At 44.5% G+C, this 24,669-nt stretch overlaps 1 protein-coding gene across 1 annotated transcript in view; it reads right to left on the bottom strand.

Annotated features, from left to right (window-relative positions):
* Positions 1-24,669, bottom strand: part of PRICKLE2 (prickle planar cell polarity protein 2) — a 396,885-nt gene that overhangs the window by 76,555 nt on the left and 295,661 nt on the right. Inside the window, exon 4 of the mRNA XM_040359177.1 lies at positions 7,258-7,363. Within this exon, the coding sequence (XP_040215111.1) occupies positions 7,258-7,363 (106 nt within the window). The remainder of the gene's footprint in view (positions 1-7,257; positions 7,364-24,669) is intronic.

The raw sequence follows: 24,669 nt of genomic DNA on the forward strand, positions 1-24,669 counted from the left end.
CCGAGGAACTCGATGGGCGAAACACATCATTTTGCTCATCGAGTTCCTTGTTAGGCCTCGTACACACAACCGAGTTCCTTGCTGGGAGAATTTTTTTTGCCGAGGAAACCGGTCGTGTGTACATTTTCGTTGAGGAAACTGTCGAGAAACTCGACGAGCCAAAAAGAGAGCATGTTCTCTATTTCCTTGACGGCAATGGAGAAAATTGGCTTGTCGAGTTTCTCGACAGCCTAACAAGGAACTCAACGAGGAAAACGATGTGTTTCGCCCGTCAAGTTTCTCGGTCGTGTGTACGAGGCCTTAGGCTGTCGAGGAACTCGACAAGCCAATTTTCTCCATTCCCGTCGAGGAAAAAGAGAACATGCTCTCTTTTTGGCTCGACGAGTTCCTCGACAATTTTCTCGTCGAAAAATGTACACACGACCGGTTTCCTCGGCAAAAAATAAAAAAACAGCAAGTTTCTTGCTGGTTTTTGCCAAGAAACTCGGTCGTGTGTACGAGGCCTATGAGGCCCCGTACACACGTCCGAGGAACTCGACGGGCAAAACACATTGTTTTGCCCGTCGAGTTCCTTGTGAAGCCGCCGAGGATCTCGGCGAGCCGAAATTTCCCATTGAACAACGAGGATATAGAGAACATGTTCTCTATTTCCTCGCAAAGGTCCTCGTCGGCTTCCACGGCCGAAAGTGTACACACGGCCGAGTTTCTCGGCAGAATACGGCTCCGACCGAGTTTCTGGCTGAATTCTGCCGAGAAACTCGGTCGTGTGTACGAGGCCTATGAGGCTTTCAGGTTTTTCGACAAGAAAACTGCCCAGAATCTAGACGAGAAAAATAGAGAACATGTTCTCTATTTTCTCGTCGTCAGATTCTCGGCAGTTTTCCTGCCGAGAAACCTGAGAGTGTGTATACTTACCTGTCGCCATGGAAACCCGCGCATGTTCGAAATGACTCGGAAGCTTCCTAGGCATAGGTAGGGTGCAGCAAGATGGCGGCAACGGCATCGAATGTGACGAGCGCATGCTCGTCGTGCGCGATGACGTCACCGCGTTCTTGCAATTCAAAAGAACCACGGTTCTTTTGAATGGAGTGTCTGTACACTCGGGCGGCAAGAGATTCTTGCCAAGAATCTCGTCAGGAAAAACAATGTTTTTTTCCTGACGAGATTCTGGCCCGTGTGTACAGGGGAACAAATGCTGCATTGAACCGATTCTGCATTTACCTAGATAAGTATGATTTAAAAAAACAAAAAAACAACTGTTGTAAATACAGAATGCTTACTGTTCTTGCTATAAAGCAGGGGTCTCCAAACTGCGGCCCGAGGGCCAGATGTGGCCCTTTGCCTTTGCTAGCCTTTATCCGGCCCTTGGGGCTTTATTCCTCCCACTGATATGAGGCCCTATTCTTCCCACTGACACCAACAAGGGGGCACAACTTCTTTCACTGATGCCAATGATGGGATACAATTACTCCTACTAATAGGGGCACTACTCCTTATCCTACTGACTGCAAACTCTGAGGCCATATTTATTCTCACTAATGCTGGGCCCGGGACATTTTCTACCCCCGCTGGCCACAATCCGGCCCTCCTAAAGTCTTAAGGACAATTAACTGGCCCTTTGTTTGAACAGTTTTAAGACCCCTGCTATAAAGCATGCCTGTTGCTTGCCCTAAGACTCATCCTCAACACCGTACCAGCCAACAGACGTATTGATCATGTGACTGCCTATTATTATTGACATAAGTAGCTGCAATGGTTTGATTTTTTCACAAGAGTTAGCCCCCTTTCAGATGTCCGCTCCGCTCGTCTGTTCATTACAAGTCCATTTACGGACTTGTAATGAATCCCTATGGGATCGCGTCCGTTAGCGGATGGAGCATCCGCTAACGTCCGCGACCATCCGCGTCCGTCGGGATCCGCTTTTGCGAACAGAAGAAACCCTATTTTTCTTCCGTCCGGCGGAACGGATCGGATGCAGACGGACAGACGGTCCGTCTGCATCCGATTCCCCATAGGGGAGAGCGGAGCAGAGACAGGGCGGTCTCTGCACTGTGTGCGGGGACCGCCCTGTCCGCCGACAGCTCAGTGGGGATGACGGAGGATCCCCGCTGAGCTTTGGCGGACACACGGAGCGGACACAGAAGCGGTCCGCTCCGTGTGAAAGGACCCTAAATTTCAACTTTGATTATGAATTAGGGTCCTTTCACAAGGAGCGGACCGTTTCTGTGTCCGCTCCGTGTGTCCGCCAAAGCTCAGCGGGGATGACGGAGCTTTGGCTGTCGGCGGATAGGGCGGTCCCTGCACACCGTGCAGAGACCGCCCTGTCTCTGCTCCGCTCTCCCCTATGGGGAATCGGATGCAGACGGACCGTCTGTCCGTCTGCATCCGATCCGTTCCGCCGGACGGAGGAAAAATAGGTTTTCTTCCGTTCGCAAAAGCGGATCCCGACGGACGCGGATGGTCGCGGACGTTAGCGGATGCTCCATCCGCTAACGGACGCGATCCCATAGGGATTCATTACAAGTACGTAAACGGACTTGTAATGAACGGACGAGCGGAGTGGACGTCTGAAAGGGGCCTAAAATAAATATAGGGATATCGAATACAGCAGGCCCGCTATCACAATACAAAAGCGCAGCAGGGGAGATCCCTGCATCCACATCACGTATCACTTATCTGGATGCAGGGATCTGTGTTTTTGTTTTATTTTGCTGGTTGAACAGAAAAAACTGCATGAATACGCTATTTATTATTTAGTACAAAAATGACATCTGACACGGGATTGGGTGGCCCACCCTACTTACTTTTAGATTTTTTTTTAATGGATGAGGATGATAATGTTGCTCAGGGTTCTTGATCACCATGTCAATGTACGGCATATGTCTTGTATTAAAAACCCAATACAGCACAACACTGATGCATAAAAGAGATAAATAACCAAAAAGAATGCAGACATATGGAATAAATATAATTATCTAAATTTTGTTCCAAGATCTCCAAAAATAATTAACCCTAAGGAGCGATCTTCATAAGAAACTCGGCTGGAGAGGGGTTTCCGAGTCTTATTTCAAATGTTTCATTTTATCTGGTTGCTTTTATCTCCGACCAAGTCTTACAGGAACTGCATCTATTATTTATTTACATTCTGGAAGGTGACCAGATTTGCTCAGAAGTGTGAGTCCAAAAATACAAGGATCCAGGCATGTTCCTTTCCTGGTTTTACCCAAGCCAAGTTGTGAGTCCAAAGTTCACACTTAGAACTCCAGGCAAATCTATAAAAAAAGTCCTTGACCTCACTTATCCTCTCACAACTCATCAAATCATTTTGAGGTTCGGAATTCGAATTCCTTAAAATTTTGTTTTATTTTGGGGTGTCATATACAAGGTGCAAGCTGAAATCAGGCATGTGGTGAGAGTGACTGCTAACTGAACGTTTAGGTGACAGATCCTTAAAGCGTAACTCCACTTTTGTTGAGAAAAAACATTCCCCTCTGCGTGATCTATGTGCATTGCAAGGATTATAACAACCTTTGTTGCAGATTCCTACCTTTTGTTATTCTGAAGAAATCCATGTGTGTTTGTCTGTGGCTCTGGGCCGAGTGGGTCTAATGGGAGTGGTTTCATAATTAACTGTCAGGTGTGCAGCTGCAGGGCACTAATGAGGAAATCTGCTGGGCATGCATCCCTTTAGATGTGCTCCCATTGAAAGTCGCGTTAATACTCGAGTATAAGCCGACCCGAATATAAACCGAGGGACGTAATTTTACCGCAAAAAAATGGAAAAACGTATTGACTCGAGTATAATGCTGAAGCCTCGGAAACACACGACCGAGAAACTTGACGGGCGAAACACATAGTTTTCCTCGTCAAGTTCCTTGTTAGGCTGTCGAGAAACTCGACAAGCCAATTTTCTCCATTCCCGTCAAGGAAATAGAGAACTTGCTCTCTTTTTGGCTCGTCAAATTTCTCTACAGTTTCCTCGACGAAAATGTACACCCGACCGGTTTCCTCGGCAAAAAATTTCACCCAGCAAGTTTCTTGCTGTTTTTTGCCGGGAAACTCGGTCGTGTGTACGAGGCCTTAGGGTGACCATCTGCATGCCTCACTGTGCCTCACTTTGCCTCACTGTGTCCATGTGCATGCCTCATTGTGTCCATGCCTCACTGTGCCCATGCCTCACTGTGCCCATGCCTCACTGTGCCCATGCCTCACTGTGTCCATGACTAGACTGACGCTTAACATAGGAGTCCATGGAAGGGCCGGGGAGCACCGATTTTTCAAAGCCAGGCACCCCTTCCATAGACTCCCATGTTAAATGGTAATTTCTCCGGTGACTTTGGGGACCCGGTACCGGATGGTTGTAGGTCCCCTGGACCCGGATCTTGGCACACATGTAGCTCTATTTATCCTCTATAAGTGTGCAAAATTTGTTGTCTGGGGGACCTATGGCTGGGGAGCACTGATTTTTAAAAGCCAGGCACCCCTTCCATAGACTCCCATGTTAAACGTCAGTCTAGTCATGGACACAGTGAGGCATGGACACAGTGAGGCAAGGGCACAGAGAGGCATGGGCACAGAGAGGCATGGGCACAGAGAGGCATGAGCACAGTGAGGCATGGACACAGTGAGGCATGGACACAGTGAGGCATGGGCACAGTGAGGCATGGGCACAGTGAGGCATGGACACAGTGAGGCATGGACACAGTTAGGCATGGGCACAGTGAGGCATGGGCACAGTGAGGCATGGGCACAGTGAGGCATGGGCACAGTGAGACATGCACATGGACACAGTGAGGCAAAGTGAGGCACAGTGAGGCATGCAGATGGACACCCTAGGCTTATACTCGAGTCAATACGTTTTCCCAGTTTTTTTGTGGTAAAATTAGGTGCCTCGGCCTATATTCAGGTCGGCTTATACTCGAGTATTAACGCAAATTTCAATGGGAGCACATCTAAAGGGATGCATGCCCAGCAGATTTCCTCATTAGTGCCCTGCAGCTGCACACCTGACAGTTAATTATGAAACCACTCCCATTAGACCCACTTAGCCCAGAGCCACAGACAAACACACATGGATTTCTTCAGAATAACAAAAGGTAGGAATCTGCAACAAAGGTTGTTATAATCCTTGCAATGCACATAGATCACGCAGTATATACGGTAATCTAAAATATATATATATATATATATATTTTTTACTATTTTGGGCCAGTTTTCCTTTGATAATAAATAAAAAATCAACAAGGTATAATCCACCTGGATGCACAAAGTAGTTGTGATGATATGTACGGATTTACTAACACATGTCAAAATTGCAAAATTGTACTTAGGCATTAAGATTTGTTTTACCCTTAGGCACGAAGGGGTTAAAAATACATGTCTCAAAATCCTTCTTTTAAACTGGATGTTAGAAACATTTTGTCTCTTTATTAACTACTGATAATTATTGAGCGGAATCATTTGCAATTGAGATATATTGCAGCTCAATAAATACGTCTTAACTGGGATTATATTGGTCCATAAAACTGAGAGAATGTTCTGCATGACATCAATTCAGGAACGCAGTGCAGAAAGAACAGCATGTGATCAGGAACAGAAAATGCAATTTAAAGCCCCACCTGCTGGTTGGCTGACTGTGTGGTAAGCCTTCCCTGCTGAGCTCTGTGTGGCTGACATATCTGTTTTTTGAAACCTAATTCACGGTGACAATCTGAGCAAGAGCTTACAGTCAATCAATGTTCCTGAAAGCTCTTTACTGATACTCTCTGATATGCCTATTATTCTTCAAGGATTGGAAGAAATTTCCAAAGGGATCTGTATATTTCACTAAATTTGGGCAGTTGTTAAAGCGGAACTGCAGCCAAAAAGAATAATATAAAAACGATTGGAATACAGGAAGATAAAAACCAAACCAGAATGTGTTACAGTATTCACTTTCAATCCAGAAATTTCCCTGCAGTACCTTTTACTGCCACTAGATGTCTTCAGTCTGATGGCTAGAATCATTTAACCCACTTCCTCTGAGCTCAGGTCATCCTGGACCTGCTCCCTGCATGTGACTGGCCAGTGAAAGGAGAATCGGCACAGTGAAGAGCCAATCTTTGTCATTCTGCTCTCTCTCTCTATCAGCATCTTTAAAGAGTTTGTGACGTCATTTAAAAAAATAAAAATAAACATGTTATACTTACCTGCTCTGTGCAATGGTATTGCACAGGGTGGCCCTGAATCTCCTCTTCTGAGGTCCCCCACCGGTTATCATGGCTCCTCCTCTTTACTGTGTTCCCCATAGCAAGCCACTTGCTAATGGGGGCAGACGTGTGTCCTTCGCTCCGAGTCAGGCTCTGTGTGCCCATAGACATCTATGCGCCTGATTCTTAGAATCAGTTATGCATAGATTTGCCTCAGATCTGGACCGGCGTAAGTCTCCTACGCCGTCGTATCTAAGTTGCATATTTACGCTGGCCGCTAGGTGGCGCTTCCGTCGATTTATGCGTCGAATATGGTAATGAGCTAGATACGCCGATTCTCAAACGTACGTAGCGCCCGGCGCATTTTTTTACATCATTTACGTAAGGCTTTTTTGGGCATAAAGTTACCCCTGCTCTATGAGGCGTAGATGAGGCGTACCAATGTTAGGTATGGACGTCGGAACAGTGTCAAATTTTTCACGTTTTACGTCGTTTGCGTAAGTCGTCCGTGAATGGGGTTGTGCGTAAGTTACGTTCACGTCAAAAGCATTGAGTCTTTGCGGGCGTAATTTGGAGCATGCGCCGTTCGATTAAAAGCGTCAATTACGTGGGGTCATGATTAATTTACATAAAACCACGCCACCACTTCCACATTTGAATTAGGCGGACTTACGCCGGCGTAACTTAAAGCACAATTTATTTGAGAATACAGGACCTGCCGCTCTAAGTTACGGCGGCGTAGTGTATCTGAGATGCGCTACGCCCATCTAAAGATAGGCGAATCTACGTGAATCTGGGCCAAGGTATTTACATATGGAAAAAAAAAATTTTGTGCCTTTTGATGATGTACATATTGCAGTGGTTGTGTTACAATATAGTTGTGATTTGGGTGAACCTCCGCTTTAAATTTTTTTTCCTGAAACGTCCCTCTTATAATGAAGGTGCGTGTTATATGCCGATAAATACGGTAATTAGGACAGAAAGGATATTTTTCCCCCAACATAAAGTTCCACTTTAATTGAAAAAAAGGCAAATAGTTGAGGTCCAGCCTGGGACCGCCATTACTTACTTCATTGTCGTGAGGAGGCAACTGATGCAAAAGCTGTTTGATTCTCGATTCTCCCCAGGGCCTGTTCACATAGGGGACTTTATCGTCAGGCAGGCAGCTGTAGTAACTGGTGGACCTGGGACACAAATGCAAACTTCATCACATTTACTGACACGCAAACCATCGCTGTTAAAGCCATTTTGACCAAGATGAGGTCATGAAGTCACGCGAAACTGAAAAACACGTTTGTAAACGACAAAAACGCACCATTAAAATAAAGCAGATTTCCTCGATTTTCCTTTGTCATCAGCAACTAAACAGACAATCCTGCAGAAATTAGAGTTATTGCCTGAACGAGACACAAAACCCCGTGCAGAAAGTGGCTGCGTTCCATCAGACACATGCTAAAGACATCACGGAAAACCTTCAGAGACCATTAAGGTGTCTTTTCTATCTTCTGCAAGTCCATTGCCAAATGACAGAAGTAAACATTTAGGATTTTTAAAAATATCCTGTTATTTTAGGTCTATTATGTGATGTCTCTAAAGCAGCATGTTTTATTACATTTTGTTTACGTTAAAAAAAGAGAAAAAATTAAAGATTTAACAGCTTGTAAATAACTGAAGAACACGATCTACTACCACGTCTCTAATGTATTGGCGGTGTGAATATTTAATATATTTACTGTTACGGACACCTTTATCTTTGGATATTAGTGATACCCAAGTGTCATACATAAGGATGTGTGTAAAGGGAAAGGGCGTATTATCAGCCAGGGCACATCTTCAATCATTTTATGGATGTTTGCCAGAAAGTACATTTTTACATGATTTTTATTAGCTTGCATCATATAAAAAAAATATTTAAAATAAACCTTTACATCGCTATATAAGGTGCAATAAATATAAGATAAGTAGGGATGAGCCGAACACCCCCCGTTCGGTTCGCACCAGAACCTTCGAACAGACCGAACGTTCGCGCAAACATTTAGAACCCCATTGACGTCTATGGGACTCGAGCGTTCGAATTCAAAGGTGCTCATTTTAAAGCCTAATATGCAAGTTATTGTCGTAAAACATCTTTGAGAACCCGGGTCTTGCCCCAGGGAACATGTATCAATGGAAAAAAAGTTTTTAAAAACTGTCCGTTTTTTTTTCAGGACTCCTTAAGCATCATTAAAATCACTGCTCCTGCATCAGTTCCTTTAAATATTGTACCTGCTGGGTGTCTATAGTATGCCTGTGATAACGTCTTTAAATAGCACAATCACCTGCCTGCCAGTAAATTAGGAAGAACTGATCTAGCTAAAACTATACATGTGTATAAATATATGTACAACACCTGGGATGTATATATATCCTCTACACACTGTAACATTAACTGACTAGCCTGCCTGCCTGCCTGCCTGCTCTATCTAACTGCAAAAAATGACACTTTCTCTGTCTCTTTCTGTTAACTGCCGCAACACACTACACAATGCCGCCATGCAGGCGGCCTTTTATAGTGTGGGACGTGTGCTAAACCCCCTGAGCCATAATTGGCTCTCTGTGGCTCTCCGTTTTTTGTGCGCTGTGATTGGCCAAGCATGCGGGTCATAGTGCATGCTTGGCCAATCATTAGCCAGCGATGCCGCAGTGAATCATGGTCTGTGAAACGTAACTCGAATTTGGCCCGAACGACCTGTTTTGTTTGTATTTCGACGAACGATCGAACATACGATGTTCGAGTCGAACATGAGTTTGACTCGAATACGAAGCTCATCCCTAAAGATAAATTGCAGAAAACATTGGAGCAGATCACCCTTAGCAACAAAAAATTATCTATTTTAATCTTAAAGGGGTCTATACAGTATATCAACTATAACTTTACGACCATCCACCTATTATTAAAGCGGAGTTCCACCCAAAAGTAGAACTTCCGCTTTAATCACTCCTCGCCCCCTTACATGCCACATTTGGCATGTCATTTTTTTTGGGGGGGGGGGGGAGTGGGGCCTTCGGTAGGAGTGGGACTTCCTGTCCCACTTCCTACTTCCGCCCAGGGACCGCCTCAGCGACTTCTCTTCTCGCCTTAGGTGGCCCCTCCCTTTAGGCGATCTCCAGGGACACGTGACCGGTCCCAGGAGATCGCCTGTCCATTCATAGAGAGCAGCGTGACTCGCGCAAGCGCAGCGAGTGCCCGGCCGTGAAGCCAAAAGCATCGGTCTCCTCTCCTCTGACAGGATGTGAATCTGAAGAAGGCGTGTTCCTATTTGGGTGATCTACACTGCACCTGCAATACAGAAGAGCTGCAGTTCATAGGGTTTGGCAAATGGTATATAAACAGTGGGTGGGGCACTCCAGCTGCAGGTATGTTGCAGGCTGGGGACCAGATAGCCCTTTGAACATCTGTCAACAGGAGTCCATACTATTTTACAGTAATTTTTGTTTTTCACTGACACACAGGGTGGTTATAGGTTTCTCCCTAAGAATAATTATGATAAGGGTACAGAGAGCCAGCAGACCAGTCGTGCGCGTGAAGTACTTCCCTCTTCTCTTCAGAAGGCTGAGGGACCAGACCTGCAAGGGAACAATCTCCCTATTGTGTCAGAGGTACTTATCACCTCCTATTAAGTCTAATTGTCCCAAGTGACAGTTGCAATTCCATAACATTGCTTCCTTTTATCCCCAAAGAATATGCACTGGGAGACATGATCGTTGAAGCACAGTCAACACAATGGGGGTTATTTACGAAAGGCAAATCCACTTTGCACTTCAAGTGCACGGCAAGTACACTTGAAAGCGTAATCACTGTAGATCGCTGTAGATCAGAAATAAGGGGAAGCTCTGCTGATTTTATCATCCAATCATGTGCAAGCTAAAATGCTGTTTTTTTATTTTCTTTGCATGTCCCCCTCGGATCTACAGCGACTGCACTTCCAAATGTACTGCCAGTGCATTTTCAAGTGCGCTGGCAGTGCACTTGTAGTGCAAAGTGGATTTGCCTTTCGTAAATAACCCCCAATGTGTGGTGCTACCAAGCAGGAGAAAGAGCCTCACATAGCACTTAGTTAAGCTCTTCCTTAAACATTGACCTACATCAAGGGGAGTTAAGTCTGTTGATAATATCTTGACCAGCGCCCAATGATTACAACACGTGTGCCGTACTCACACTGTAATTAAACAAGCCTTTAAATGTTCTAGGAATACACCAAAAAATTAATAAAGGCATCTCTGAAAGTGAATTATTTCAGCTTAAAAAATATGTCATCACCTGCCCTTGCAACATCTGTTAGTATTTAATCTTGGCAATAAATATGTTGTCTGTGCCTCCACCCACACTGCAATTTCTGAGAGCTTTCTGCTACGTTGATTAGGAGATGAAATCTGCTCGGAGATGTATTTCTCTGCAATGGAACTGTTAAAGGGTCCCTGTCACCTTTGATGCCTTTTGTGCACCTGCCAGTGGCGGTGCGTCCATAGTGGGCGCAGGAGCGCCGCCTCCTCTCTCCTGCGCCCGTCAATCTCCAATAGATAGATTCATGCATTGCATGAATCTATCTATTGTCGCTGCTGCAGCCCACTATTCAGGTGTCCGGACCCTTGATGAGCGCTGGCCATCTGAATTACAGTGGTGGGGGTGTTTTGGAAGTGCCTATTAGAGCAATAGCCTGTAGGATCTAATAGTCTTCCAAATTGTTGAACAGGGGGTGCACTGCTGTGCGCTCCCTGTTTAAACAGGCTGTGTTAGGGAATCGCTTCCCTAACACTGACCTGCCTTTCAACCAATCATGTGCACCAGGTCTGGTTACCGGTCACCTGAGTGGCTGAAGCAACAGGCGCTAGGCGTCCAATCATAACATCTCTGACATGAAGAGGACGGGAGAAGACATCGAGGACTCGGAGGGAGCGTGTAGGACGGCGCTGACCTGAGAAAGGTAAGTGCTGGGTGGGGGAGGGAAACTGGCTGCATTTGATGGGGCAAACTGGCTCATTTGATGGAGGCAAACTGGCGGCATTTGATGGAGCAAACTGGCAGCATTTGAGGGGCAAACTGGCGGCATTTGATGGGGCAAACTGGCGGGCATTTGATGGGCAAACTGACATCATTTGATGGGGCAAAACTGGCATCATTTGATGGGGCAAACTGGCATCATTTGATGGAGCAAACTGGCGGCGTTTGATGGGCAAACTGATGGCATTTGATGGGGCAAACTGGCATCATTTCATGGAGCAAACTGGCGGCATTTGATGGGCCAAACTGGCGGCATTTGATGGGCCAAACTGGCGGAATTTGATGGGCCAAACTGGCGGCAATTGGTGGGGCAAACTGGTGGCAATTGATGGGCACAGCTGCCTGCCTTTGATGGCACAGTGGCTGCCTTTTGATGGCACAGTGGACTGGCCTTTGATGTCACAATGGTTACAATTGATGGGCACAGTGGCTGCGTTTGATGGCACAGTGTGGCAATTAATGGGCACAGTAGCTGCTTTTGATTAGCACAGTGGCTGCAATTGTTTTTTTTTTTTTTTTCAGTTTGTTTGCGCCCCCCCCCCCCCAAAAAAATTTTGAGCACCAGCCGCCACTGGCACCTGCACTATCAACTGCCAAATTATGGCAGTTAAAAAAAGATTTCTTCAATTTTTAAACAAAGTAGTTTGTTGCCACATTGTGGTCAGAAAACATGGCATCTGAAAAAATACAAACAAAAGAGGCACATCGGCCTAGTGCATTATCCCTGGGATACTTTTATTACAAATCGATAAATACATACAAACAAACCATACAGGTTTGTAGAATAACAAGCATTAGCTTGTGGCACAGTGGTTTGTCAGACCTGGAGTGTTCCAACGACAGAGAGAAGCTGTTCCAGGATCCAAATCGGCTTTTGGCTCAGAGGAAGAGGTTACCCTCGAAACGCACAAGCCGATTTGGATCCTGGGCGGCATCTCTCTAGTGTTGGAACACTCTGGGTCTGACGAATCACTGTGCCACAAGCCATTGGCTTGATATGCTTTGAACATGCATGGTTTGTGAGTATATATTTTATCGATTTGCAATAAAGTATCAATGGGATAATTGCACTAGGCCAGTGCGCCCTCCTTTGTTTTTATTTTTTCAGTTGCTGTTTGGACTACCCCAGTCGTCAGAGGTCAGCAAGGTCTAATTCATCCCTGGTTGGTGCTGATGTGATGATTTTTCCCTAGTCCACCACACTCATGCACAGGAGGGGTATATACTTGGTGCTTGTAAGAAACAGCTAAAAATATTCAACACGACATGTCACTAGTTCCCCCAAGAATGACCAACTACTACTTCTCTTGACAAATTAACGTTTTTTTTTTATTCTGGAAGGTTGGCTAATCACTAGTTTTCCTTAAGAATGACAAATGACTAAGTTCTCTGAGAATAACAAATCAATAGTTCTACCAAGGATGGCTAATCACGGCTTCCGCCAAGAATGACCAACCACTACTCTTGAAAATTACCTTTTTTGGAATTCTGCAAGGGTGGCTAACCACTAGTTTCCTTAAGAATGACCAATTACTAACTCCTCTGAGAATGGACAAAGAAATGGTTTTTCCTAAGGATGGCTAATCACTGGTTTCCCAAGAAAGACCAATAGCTGGTTCCCCCAAGAAAGACCAATAGCTGGTTCCCCCAAGAAAGACAATTGCTGGTTCCCCAAGAAAGACAATTGCTGGTTCCCCCAAGAAAGACCAATAGCTGGTTCCCCCAAGAAAGACCAATAGCTGGTTCTCCCAAGAAAGAGCAATAGCTGGTTCCCCAAGGAAGACCAATAGCCAGTTCTCCAAGAAAGAGCAACAGCTGGTCTCCACCAAGAAAGACCAATAGCTGGTTCCCCAAGAAAGACCAAGACCGGTTGGCCAATGGTGTTTTTTGTTTCCAAAGACATGAGAAATATTGTCCAACCAATAATTCTTGATTATCTTTGATAGAGGACCTATCCACTTTTCACAAAAACTAAGCAACGGCAAAGAAAAATGATTATTTTACTTCCAACTGAAGTACCCAAGGTAGTTGCTTCTTCTACCTACCCTATCGGCCCAGCCCTGCTATACAGTGTCAACTGAGTGACAGCTTATTGTCTGCTGGCGCTTCTGACATTACATCCAAGATGGCAGTGGCCAGCAGCTGTCTCATGACTTTAGAATATCTACACAAGGGAGGCTTTAACAGGAGACAACATGGCTAAAATACGTTAAATGCACATTTTGATCTTGCGCCCCTAGAAAGACCAATAGCCAGCTCTCCCAAGAAAGAGCAACAGTTGGTTCCACAAGAAAGACCAATAGCCAGCTCTCCCAAGAAAGACCAATAGCTGGTTCCCAAAGAAAGACCAATAGCCAGTTCTTCCAAGAAAGAACAACAGCTGGTTCCCCCAAGAAAGACCAATAGCTGGTTCCCCCAAGAATCACCAATCACTAGTTCTCATGAGAATGGCCAATAACTAGGTCCTTCGAAAACGGTTGGCCAATGGTGTCTTCTGTACCCAAAAACATAAGAAATATTGTCCAATCAATAATTCTTGATTATCTTTGATAGAGGACCTATCCACTTTTCACAAAAACTAAGCAACGGCAAATAGAAAAGTTATTATTTTATAGATGAAATTAAAACAACTACCTAAATGGCCCTTTTTATTCACCTTTTTATTACAGTTTTTTTTTTGTCAAAGCTTAATTAAACAAGCGGAAGTTAGAGGCCGATTCATTACCATGCACCAGATTTTGCGCTCTCCAGTTTTAGTAAATCCACCCCTGTGTGTCTAAGGCCGCGTACACACGGCCGAGGAACTCGACGGGCAAAACACATCGTTTTGCTCGTCGAGTTCCTTGTGAAGCCACCGAAGATCTCGGCGAGCCAAATTTTCCCATTGCCGCCGAGGACATGTTCTCTTTTTGGCCCGACGAGATCCTCGTCGAAAAGTGTACACACGACCGGTTTCCTCAGCCAAAAAAAAAACCCAGCAAGCTTCTTGCTGCTTTTGGCCGAGAAACTCAGTCGTGTGAACGGGGCCTCAGTCATCATCAGCATGATGTGGACACTTCCTATAGGCTGTCCAGTGGAAGGACCTCTCAGGACCCAGAAGAGTCAATGCCACAGGATTGGCTGGCATGGGCAAATCTGTAACGCTGGACTACCAGTCCCTTGTGTCTGCAAACAGTGCCGGCGAGGGATGTGATTGGCGGACTTGGGTGGGTGACCCCTTATGAGATACTGGCTGAGTTAGGCCCCATGCACACGAGACGCTGCTAAACTTGAGTTCAGAGGCATTTGGGCATTTTTAATTTAATGTTATCATTTAATGTTATCCTATGTGTCCATGCACACAATCACGTTTTTTGGCGTTTTAAAGCAGTTGGGTTTATGTCCGTTTTTTCAGACGCAAAATTTTGGGTTCAGAAGCTTTTTTTTTTTGCGTTTAAAAGCTTTGGGAGGGTCTACAATGTCTTTGAGATAAACGCTGACAGCCTCAAACGCGGTAAAACGCCGCTAAACGCGGCAAAACGCCGCGCAATTTGCGGCAAAAACGGGCGTTTTAAAAGCCGGTTTTTGCCTTTGAAAACGTGAGTTTAGAGGTGTTTGTAATTGCTTCTCGTGTGCATGGGGCCTTATAATTCTCAGTTTTCATCATGGTGGATAAGCACTAAGCACAGATCTCATTGCTGTTTTTATCCACAGTGCATGAGACAAACAAACATTTCATATACTAACACAATTTGTATTTTATTTTTTTATGTGTAGGTGTCTGCAATATTTAATGTGAGAGGTAGCTCCTATTCTCAGTGAAAAATAATGTCTCACATCAAATCAGAGAGCGAATTAATAAATGAAGAAGTGAGGAAGTTGGGATTTAGCAGCTCTATTAATAAAACATATAAGCTGTACTAAGATACTTCAAGCACAATTTAAGGCTTTAGTTTTTTTTTTTTACGTATTTTAGGCAAGATGATATGAGCTGTAAAAAAAAAAGAACAGGTTGAAGTGTAGGGAAGAAGGGATAAGTGCTGAAACAGCCAGTATGACTGTCGCAGTGTTCTAAATTCAAGTAAGGCAATGACACACACATCCTCTGTCTCAGCTGTTAAAAGGATATGTCACTATCCACAAACTTAGAGGTCCATAAATACTCATGGTTTGTTTACACCATAGTGCACGTCATAACACATATTAAAATGTGTTGACTGACTTGTAATGTGCCGCTGAACTTGCTAGCAAATTTGACTTCTTCGGGAAGAGTCAATTCCCTGGCACAGCCCCCTCCCTCCTTGCAAGTCAAAGCCCACTACATTTCTTGGAGTGTTTATTAACTATTTGTGCTGGCCTAGCTCCTCAACTCTTCCTTTCACCTCCATACATAGCTGCTGGAGAAGTGAACAGGAATACTATGCAGAAGTGGTAGGTCAAGGTGCTTGAACATCCAAAGCAAAAATGCCAAAGTGCTCCCTACCACATAAGCATTCGGACTACATCAGAAGCATAAGTTGCAGATCCTGTGCTTTTTGTGCGCCACTTCCAACTGAAGTACCCTAGGTAGTTGCTTATTCTACCTACCCTATCGACCCAGCCCTGCCATACAGTGTGAACCGATGGTGTGTAGGCGCGACGGACCCATCGTCAGCTTCATCGGTTAAACCATGACATCAGACCGTTCTCAATCGGATGGACTGATCGTGTGTACGCGGCTTTATTCTCTGCAGTAAACCAAGGGGATGGCCCAACTGGACAAAGCTATGCAGCTGCCTGTCACTTCATAAGTAAGCATGCACTTGTCGGCAGTTGGTGTTTTATGGGGCCATGTCAAAAGAGACAATGCACATAGGGTGGCTTCTCTGTGCTCATTGTAATCCTTACCAATATCAATCAAAGTCTAGGGTGGGGTTAAAGGAGAAGTATGGCTTACACCTTCTTGACCATATCTTCTCTATGAATAACAGGAGTGCAGTTCGTTCTGCACTTCTGTGATCTGTTTTCAGGTGAATGGGCCAAAGCCCGCTGTTGGTTGACATAACTTAGCTGGGCCAGGCACGGGAAAGATCCCAACCATATGGTTGGGATTGACCCAGATGCTTGGACTGGAAGCTGACTCAGGCTCTCAGTGATCTGTTAAGAGCCTGAGCCAGCCCCTCATGCCCCTCCACAACCCATCGCTCCAATGAGAGCTGGAGGAGAGGACAGGGAGCAGTAAGAACAGAGCGTTGTTTGATCGCTCAGTTCTCACTGCAGAGTCTGCCCTGTTCTATATAGAGTGTTTTTATGAAATCTCAACTTGCACTGCTGTTGGTTCTTTAATGTGAAGGGTGGCCGCCCTTAATGACCAATGAGGAAGTTCTGAAAACAGCAGTGGAATAGGTTCGTCAGATTTTTAAGGGAAATAGTGAAATTGATATAGAACTATAATATCGCATGCTCTGTTTGAACTGTCCAGGATTTTGACCTTTTTACTTTAGCAGTAAAATACTAATAATAATACTATACTATGTATGCAGAAGAGGCTATTTTAGAATTATTTGGAAATAACTGGCAGTGTGAGTGTGTATAAAAATGTAAAAAAAAAAAAAAAAAAGTGCTCTCATTAAAATTAACAAATTGAAATTGGGATAAAAACAGTTGAAGTCCATAAACTCCTTGGAGGCAATGTTACATCCCACTCTTGCAAATCATGCTTCACATTGGTCAGTGAGGCTCATAGCACTACATTGAGGGATGTTAGAGGGCCATGCCTATGCCTCTAGAAGCATAGCGAGTTCCCTGGCAGCACTAGGTAGTGGTGTACCACAAGGCTCTGTACTAGGTCCTGTTCTATTTAATCTGCAATGTACTGTATATGTAAGTGGGTACGGTATGTATTTTTGCTGACAACCCAAAGGTGTGCAATAGGGTTGATATCCATGGAGGAACAGGATTTGGCATTGCTGGTCAAAGCAGTAGAGACTGTTAGCCAGATTCAGATAGACTGGCTTAATTTCGAGGCGGCGTAGCGTATCGCATATACGCTACGCCGCCGTAAGTCAGAGAGGCAAGTGCTGTATTCACAAAGCACTTGCCTCCTAAGTTACGGCGGCGTAGCGTAAATGGGCCGGCGTAAGCGCGCCTAATTCAAATGATGAAACAGGGGGCGTGTTTTATGTTAATGACTAGTGACCCGCCGTTCGTGGACATATCCCAGTGTGCATTGCTCCAAAGTACGCCGCAAGAACGTATTGGTTTCGACGTGAACGTAAATTACGTCCAGCCCCATTCACGGACGACTTACCTAAACGACGTAAAAATTTTAAAATTCGACGCGGGAACGACGTCCATACTTAACATTGGCTAGGCCAGCTTTTTGTTCGACTAACTTTACGCCGGAAAAAAGCCTTACGTAAACGACGTAAAAAAAATGCGCGGGCGCACGTACGTTTCTGAATCGGCGTATCTAGCTCATTTGCATATTCTACGCCGAAATCAACGGAAGCGCCACCTAGCGGCCAGCGTAAATATGCACCCTAAGATACGACGGCGTAGGAGACTTACGCCGCTGTATCTTAGCCTAATTTAAGCGTATCTGGTTTCCAGAATACGCTTAAATTTACGACGGCGTAGATTCAGAGTTACGACGGCGTATCTACTGATAGGCCGGTGTAAACGTCTCTGAATCTAGCTATGTATCCCAATGTTTCTAAACCTAAAATAATGCACCTAGGGAAAAATAATCCCTTAATAGTGTCAAACATTGGTATAGTGTTGGCCAGCACAACAGAGGTTAACGAGCGTTTCACAATATGAGCACTTTTTTTAAAATCCTGACTCTGTTTGCGAGTGTTGTCTCGCAAGACGGGAAGGATTCAGGTCAAATCGTTGTGCATTACCGCGTTTGGCCTGAGGTGGGGGGTGCCGGAGACGAGCGGAGCCGATTGGAAATGCTTGGAAATACTCAGGAAAATGCGGAAATACTCAGTTCCCGAGGCTTACCGAGTTCACCAGAGCTGTCCCCGGGCCTTTACAGCTCTCTGGCGCCCCTCCACCTCTGGCCACATATGGTATTGCATGCTATAGAAGTCAATGCGGAACAAATTATTTTTGTTTCCATTGACTTCTATGGGGAAACTCGCTTTGATATGTGAGTGCTTTGGATTTTGAGCATTCTCCTGGAACGGATATTGCTCGTAATCCAAGGTTCCACTGTAAATAAATAATCATGTATAGGTTTCCTTAGCTGTATTGCTTAATTGAAGTAGCAGATCACAAATTTAGCTCAGCTGTGCAAATCTCAGAACTGGACAGACAGAATTACAAAGCCTTTGACAAGCAAAACAACTCCTATTTATATATTTAATCTGTGTATCTAACGGTTTTCCTGGAGTTCACTTTTTAATATATCATTTTGATGAGGAGGGGTAGGCATATGGGAATTCTGTGTGTGAAACTTTAGTTCGCTGCTCGAAAAACAAATCCCCTCCGGATGTTATTAGGTGTCATGTTCTAACCGGCAGCCTCTATGTTCCTTTCATACAAAGTGCAGATCCACGAGGAAATAATTAAAGTAGAAAAATCTTTTCATCTGATTGAATGTACAGCAAGTGTAAAGATACCAGCAAGAAAATCTAACACTGATTAAAAAGAAAAAGTGAACAGTTTGCATACCAGCTGTCACCGACTAAAATAGAGAGGCACGATGTTTTCCTGACATAAACCAATGTGAGGCGCACCAATTAGCATGCAGATTTGGAAAGCCGAGTATAGTTTTGTATTATTTATATATAAAAGATTTATAAAGTGCAAATTATATCTCTCTTGCTTTTATATTTACCAAACAAGAAAACCCTTCCAAACATGTGGCGTAGCTGCGTCCCTAGGGGCACCAGTGCATTTTTTTTTTACCAACAAAAGCCTTAAAGTGGATGTAAACCCGAGAATTTTTTTTTGATGTCACAATGTAGGGTATAAGATTTCCTATCATCTGTGCCCAGTCTTGCCACACAGAGTTAACCCAGCCCTGAGCAATCCTTTTTTTATTGTTTAGTGAAATAAAACGGACTTACAGAGAAAAACCTTCGTCCGTTCCGCCCCCTTGCTGTGAGTGGCAGGTTATTTACATATCTCGTGCAGTAGCCTGGAGACACATCCTGTGTAAAAAGTTCACAATTCACATCCCTCTCCTCTCCCTTTCAGCTCTCCCAGGATTGGCTGCATTTACTGGGCTGGATTCACGTAGATCTGCGCATTTTTATGGCGGCGTAGCGTATCGTATTTACGCTACGCCGCTTTAAGTCAGAGAGGCAAGTGCTGTATTTACAAAGCACTTGCCTCCTAACTTACAGCGGCGTAGCGTAAATGGGGCCGGCGTAAGCGCGCCTAATTCAAATGAGGATGAGGGGGGCGTGTTTTATGTTAATGGAGGGTGACCCGACGTGATTGACGTTTTTTTACGAACGGCGCATGCACCGTCCGTGTACATATCCCAGTGTGCATTTCTCCAAAGTACGCCGCAAGGACGTATTGGTTTCGACGTGAACGTAAATTACGTCCAGCACCATTCACGGACGATATAAGCAAACGACGTAAAATTTTGAAATTTCAACGCGGGAACGACGGCCATACTTAACATTGGCTACGCCACCTAGGGGGCAGCTTTATCTTTACGCAGTGTACCTCTTACGGAAACGGCATATCTTTACTGAGACGGGCAAGCGTACGTTCGTGAATCGGCGTATCTAGTCATTTACATATTCAACGCCAAAATCAACGGAAGCGCCACCTATCGGCCAGCGGAAAAATTGCACCCTAAGATACGACGGCGCAGGCGTTCGTATCTTAGCTAGGTTTAAGTGCATCTCAGTTTAAGCATACACTTAAACTTACGACAGGCTTAGATTCCGAGTTACGTCTGCGTATCTACTGATACGCCGGCGTAACTCTTTGTGAATCCAGCCCACTGTGTTTTGACTGGATGTTTCTCATCATGGGGTGTAATCCATCGTTCAGTGTGACGAGGAAATGTATGTATATTGCAGTGAAAACACAGAACAGAAAGCAGAATATACACAGACAAGTGATCTGATTTAGGTTAGATGTATCTAGTGAGAGCTGGGAAGAATTGCAGTGTGTGTGTGTCTGAGGTCATCTGATCACAGTTGCAACATCAGGTTATTTTCATATCTCATGCACTAGCCTGGAGACAGGCATTATTTTTTAATTCCCACCCCGACTCCTTTTCTGAAGTCATGTGGTTACTTTTCTGGATTTTGACTGGATGTTAGTGATCATAGCATAATTTAGTGTAAGAAATACACAGGAGAAAATGCATGTTGGCAAGGGGAGTGTAGAAGTGGGCGGGAAGTCTACTGACATCACGACTCCACCCACCAAGCTCCAGACAACAGACCCACCCACAGAATCTGAAGTTTTTCGAGTCTCATAACAGACAGAGGGGAGACATTGGACAGGTGAGGATACATGCAGGGGGCATCTATATCCTTATAGATCAGCACTATGGCAGTAGTTTAGAAAGGATGAGAGTTGGGTTACATCCACTTTAACTGGTCCGACACAAGTCGGTCCGACTTTGAAAATGCTCCCTGCACTACTTTTGCCCGACTTTTTTCCTATTTCAGCCCACTGAATATCATTGAAGTCGGATCAAAGTAGGATCCTTGTCCTAACCATCCGACATGTGACATCCAACATGGTGATTACTGCAGCAGTAAAATGAATTTATCTCACTCTGGGATTGTTTTGATTTTTTCAAATGACAAGTCGGACTATCACAACGTGGGAGCAAAATATTATCTTGTTCATTCAAGTCAGATGGAAGTAGGACCGACATAGGACAGATGTAGGCAAAGTAGGATGCCAGTCGTACAACAGTCGTGTAGTGTGAACCCAGCCTAAAGGCACACTACTAGCCTGGGAGAGGGGCTGAAGTCATCTTTTTTTTTTGATTGAAGGGAAGACTTTGTTGCTATTTTGGGCATCCTGTAATCCATAACTCTTTCTCTCCTGGACAACGTACCAATATATCTTCTAAGAAAAAAAACTGACAGAGTGGATGACGGTCATTCCGTCACTGCTGGTGGGTGGAGGGGCATTTTGAGACACCTATAGGCCACATCACCAACAGAGACTCTAGAAGGGCCAAATACCCCAGCAGCAAAACATACAGGGTGGGCCATTTATATGGATACACCTTAATAAAATGGGAATGGTTGGTGATAATAACCTTCTGTTTGTGGCACATTAGTATATGTAAGGGGGGAAACTTTTCAAGATGGGTGGTGACCATGGCGGCCATTTTGAAGTCGGCCATTTTGAATCCAACTTTTGTTTTTTCAATAGGAAAAGGGTCATGTGACACATCAAACTTATAGGGAATTTCACAAGAAAAACAATGGTGTGCTTGGTTTTAACGTAACTTTAGCGGTAAAACACAGCTATTTTACTGCGAATTTACCGCGATTTTAAAGCTCCGCTATAGGTGTATCCAGTGTGAAAGGGGTCTAATGAAGAAACATCAGTGGCTTCATTCAGCAAGAGCCCACAGCGTAGCACTCGCCGCATGTCACTGGAGAGCATATTGAACACATTTTATAAGTGGTCAGAAACTTGTAAATAACTCATGAAAGAATAAAGTTATGTTAAACCAAGCACACCATTGTTTTTCTTGTGAAATTCCCTATAAGTTTGATGTGTCACATGACCCTCTTCCTATTGAAAAAACAAAAGTTGGATTCAAAATGGCCGACTTTAAAATGGCCGCCATGGTCCGCAGGTGTGAAAGGGGACTTACATAGTTGTATTTTTTTTAATTATTAAATTAAAAAAAGCCAACATATTTCAGGAGTTCAGACACTCCTCCTTCATCAGGGTTTGTATGTTGTCGAATTATAAATGTGGCCGCACTCAGGTAAATTGCAAGAAATGTTGGATATAAATCATGTTTGAATTACTGCCACTCACAGTTTGTGCAGTTTGGAGCTGTAACAACTAGAAATTTGAAACAATAAAAGTGCCAGATGACATACTGTATTTATTGGCGTATAACACTCACTTTTTCACCCTGCAAATCGGTTGCAAATAGTGTGTGCGTGTTATACGCCGATACTGCAATTTGGGCTGCCGCGGAGAGAATGGGGAGGGGGCGGGACAAGCGCCGTCCGATTACATACATCGAGAATTTGCTGTTTACTCAGCGACATCTGTAATAGGAAGTCCCGCCTCCTGGGCCAGCATTGGACCAGTGTTCTGTATATCATAGAAGCCAGTCCAGGAGGCGGGACTTTGTATTAAAGAAGATGCGAGTAAACAGGAGATTTTCGCTGTATGTAATCTGACGGCGCTCATCCCGCCCCCCTCCCTGAGATGGGCATTGATCAGGCTTTTTCATGGCAATGGGAAGGCTGCAGATGGGCATTGATGGGCAATTGTGAAGCTGCAGATGGGCATTGATCAAGCTGCATTGATGGGCAATTGTGAAGCTGCAGTTGGGCATTGATAAAGCTGCACTGATGGGCAATTGTGAGGCTACGGATGGGAATTGATCAAGCTGCATTGATGGGCAATTGTGAAGCTGCAGATGGGCATTGATCAAGCTGCATTGATGGGCAATTGTGAGGCCACGGATGGGCATTGATCAAGCTGCATTGATGGGCAATTGTGAGGCTGCAGATGGGCATTGATCAAGCTGCATTGATGGGCAATTGTGAGGCTACGGATGGGCATTGATCAAGCTGCATTGATGGGCAATTGTGAGGCTGCAGATGGGCATTGATCAAGCTGCATTGATGGGCAATTGTGAAGCTGCAGATGGGCATTGATCAAGCTGCATTGATGGGCAGTTGTGAGGCTACGGATGGGCATTGATCAAGCTGCATTAATGGGCAATTGTGAAGCTGCAGACAGATGGGCATTGATCAAGCTGCATTAATGGGCAATTTTGAGGCTACAGATGGGCATTGATCAGGCTGCATTGATGGGCAACTGACCCTTATTTTGCTTCAAAGTTTTTTATTTAAAATTTAACTTTTTTTCCTGAAACTTCCCTCTTAAAATTAAGGTGCGTATTATATGCCGATAAATACGGTAATTGGGAAACCAGGAGCTGACTTACCCAGCCCCCACCCCCAAGTTCCATCTATAACGAACATGTTCCTTTGTGGCTTGGGCCTTTATCAAGCGTAGCCTGATTCATTCGCAAATTCTGACATATGGGTATTCTTTATAAAATTAGAGAAATTTTTCTTTACTTTCTACTGTTTGGGTTGTAGTACCACATATTTTTTACTATTCTAGTAAATCATTTGCAAATACCCATTTTTTAAAAGGTAAAGCAAGTGCCTAGATATATTATATCTAGGCACTATAGATATGTTATAAGCTGCATCGTATCTGGGAAAGGAAACTTATATCGCGGGTGTGCTGGATATGTTTTGACTGACAGGAATTAGTTCCACATAGCTGGGAACCGGGTTGTGAGAGTGAATTACATTACACATAATGGAAATTTCTATTTTCTACCTGTCATGGTTTCTAACCTTGCTACATTAGGAATCCACAGAAACAAGCAATTTTATTTCAAATGTACCCTTCTCCGAAAATGACACAACTATGACAAATTTACATAATTCAATATAATTTAATATTATGACTTTTCTGGGTCCCGAAGTACAGCAAAAAAATCAAGCCGCGTATTTTTTATTTATTGTAATATCGTCGCTGCGGTAAAAATAGTTTTTCACACACAACAGAACACACGCGGAGAGATCCTGGAGACCGAGAGCTAGAAAAATCCAGTGAGATTTAATGACCTGAAAAGCATTTCTCTTCGGAGGAAGGTGTAATGAGGAGGTGGCGTTACGCTTCTTAAGTTGAACATGTAATAAGCTCCCTGATCTGAGCTTTGGCTATTCCGTGGGCACTAAGCTTCACGCATGAAAAGGTCAAAACGGACTGCCCACAGCCACCAACGGGATTTTTTTTTATGTCTAGTGAAAGTTAGAGATAGGGAAATATGGGCCCAGATTCAGAAAGGACTTACGACGGCGCAGCGCCATGTACGCCGTCGTAAGTCCTAATCCGAGCCGTCGTATCTATGCGCCTGATTCTTAGAATCAGTTGCGCATACATATCCATTAGATCCGACAGGCGTAAGTGTCTTACGCCGTCGGATCTTAACTGCATTTTTTTTACCGCTAGGTGGCGCTTCCGTCGAATTCCGCGTCGAGTATGCAAATTAGCTACATACGCGAATTCCCGAACGTACGCGTGGCCGACGCAGTACAGATACGACGTTTACGTTAGGCTTTTCCCGGCGTAAAGTTGCCCCTGCTATATGAGGCGCAGCCAATGTTAAGTATGGCCGTCGTTCCCGCGTCGAAATTTGAAAAAGTTACGTCGTTTGCGTAAGTCGTCCGTGAATGGGGCTGGACGTCATTTACTTTCACGTCGAAA

The sequence above is a fragment of the Rana temporaria genome, chromosome 7 (genome assembly GCF_905171775.1).
Source record: "Rana temporaria chromosome 7, aRanTem1.1, whole genome shotgun sequence".
In the NCBI taxonomy this organism is placed as follows: domain Eukaryota; kingdom Metazoa; phylum Chordata; class Amphibia; order Anura; family Ranidae; genus Rana; species Rana temporaria.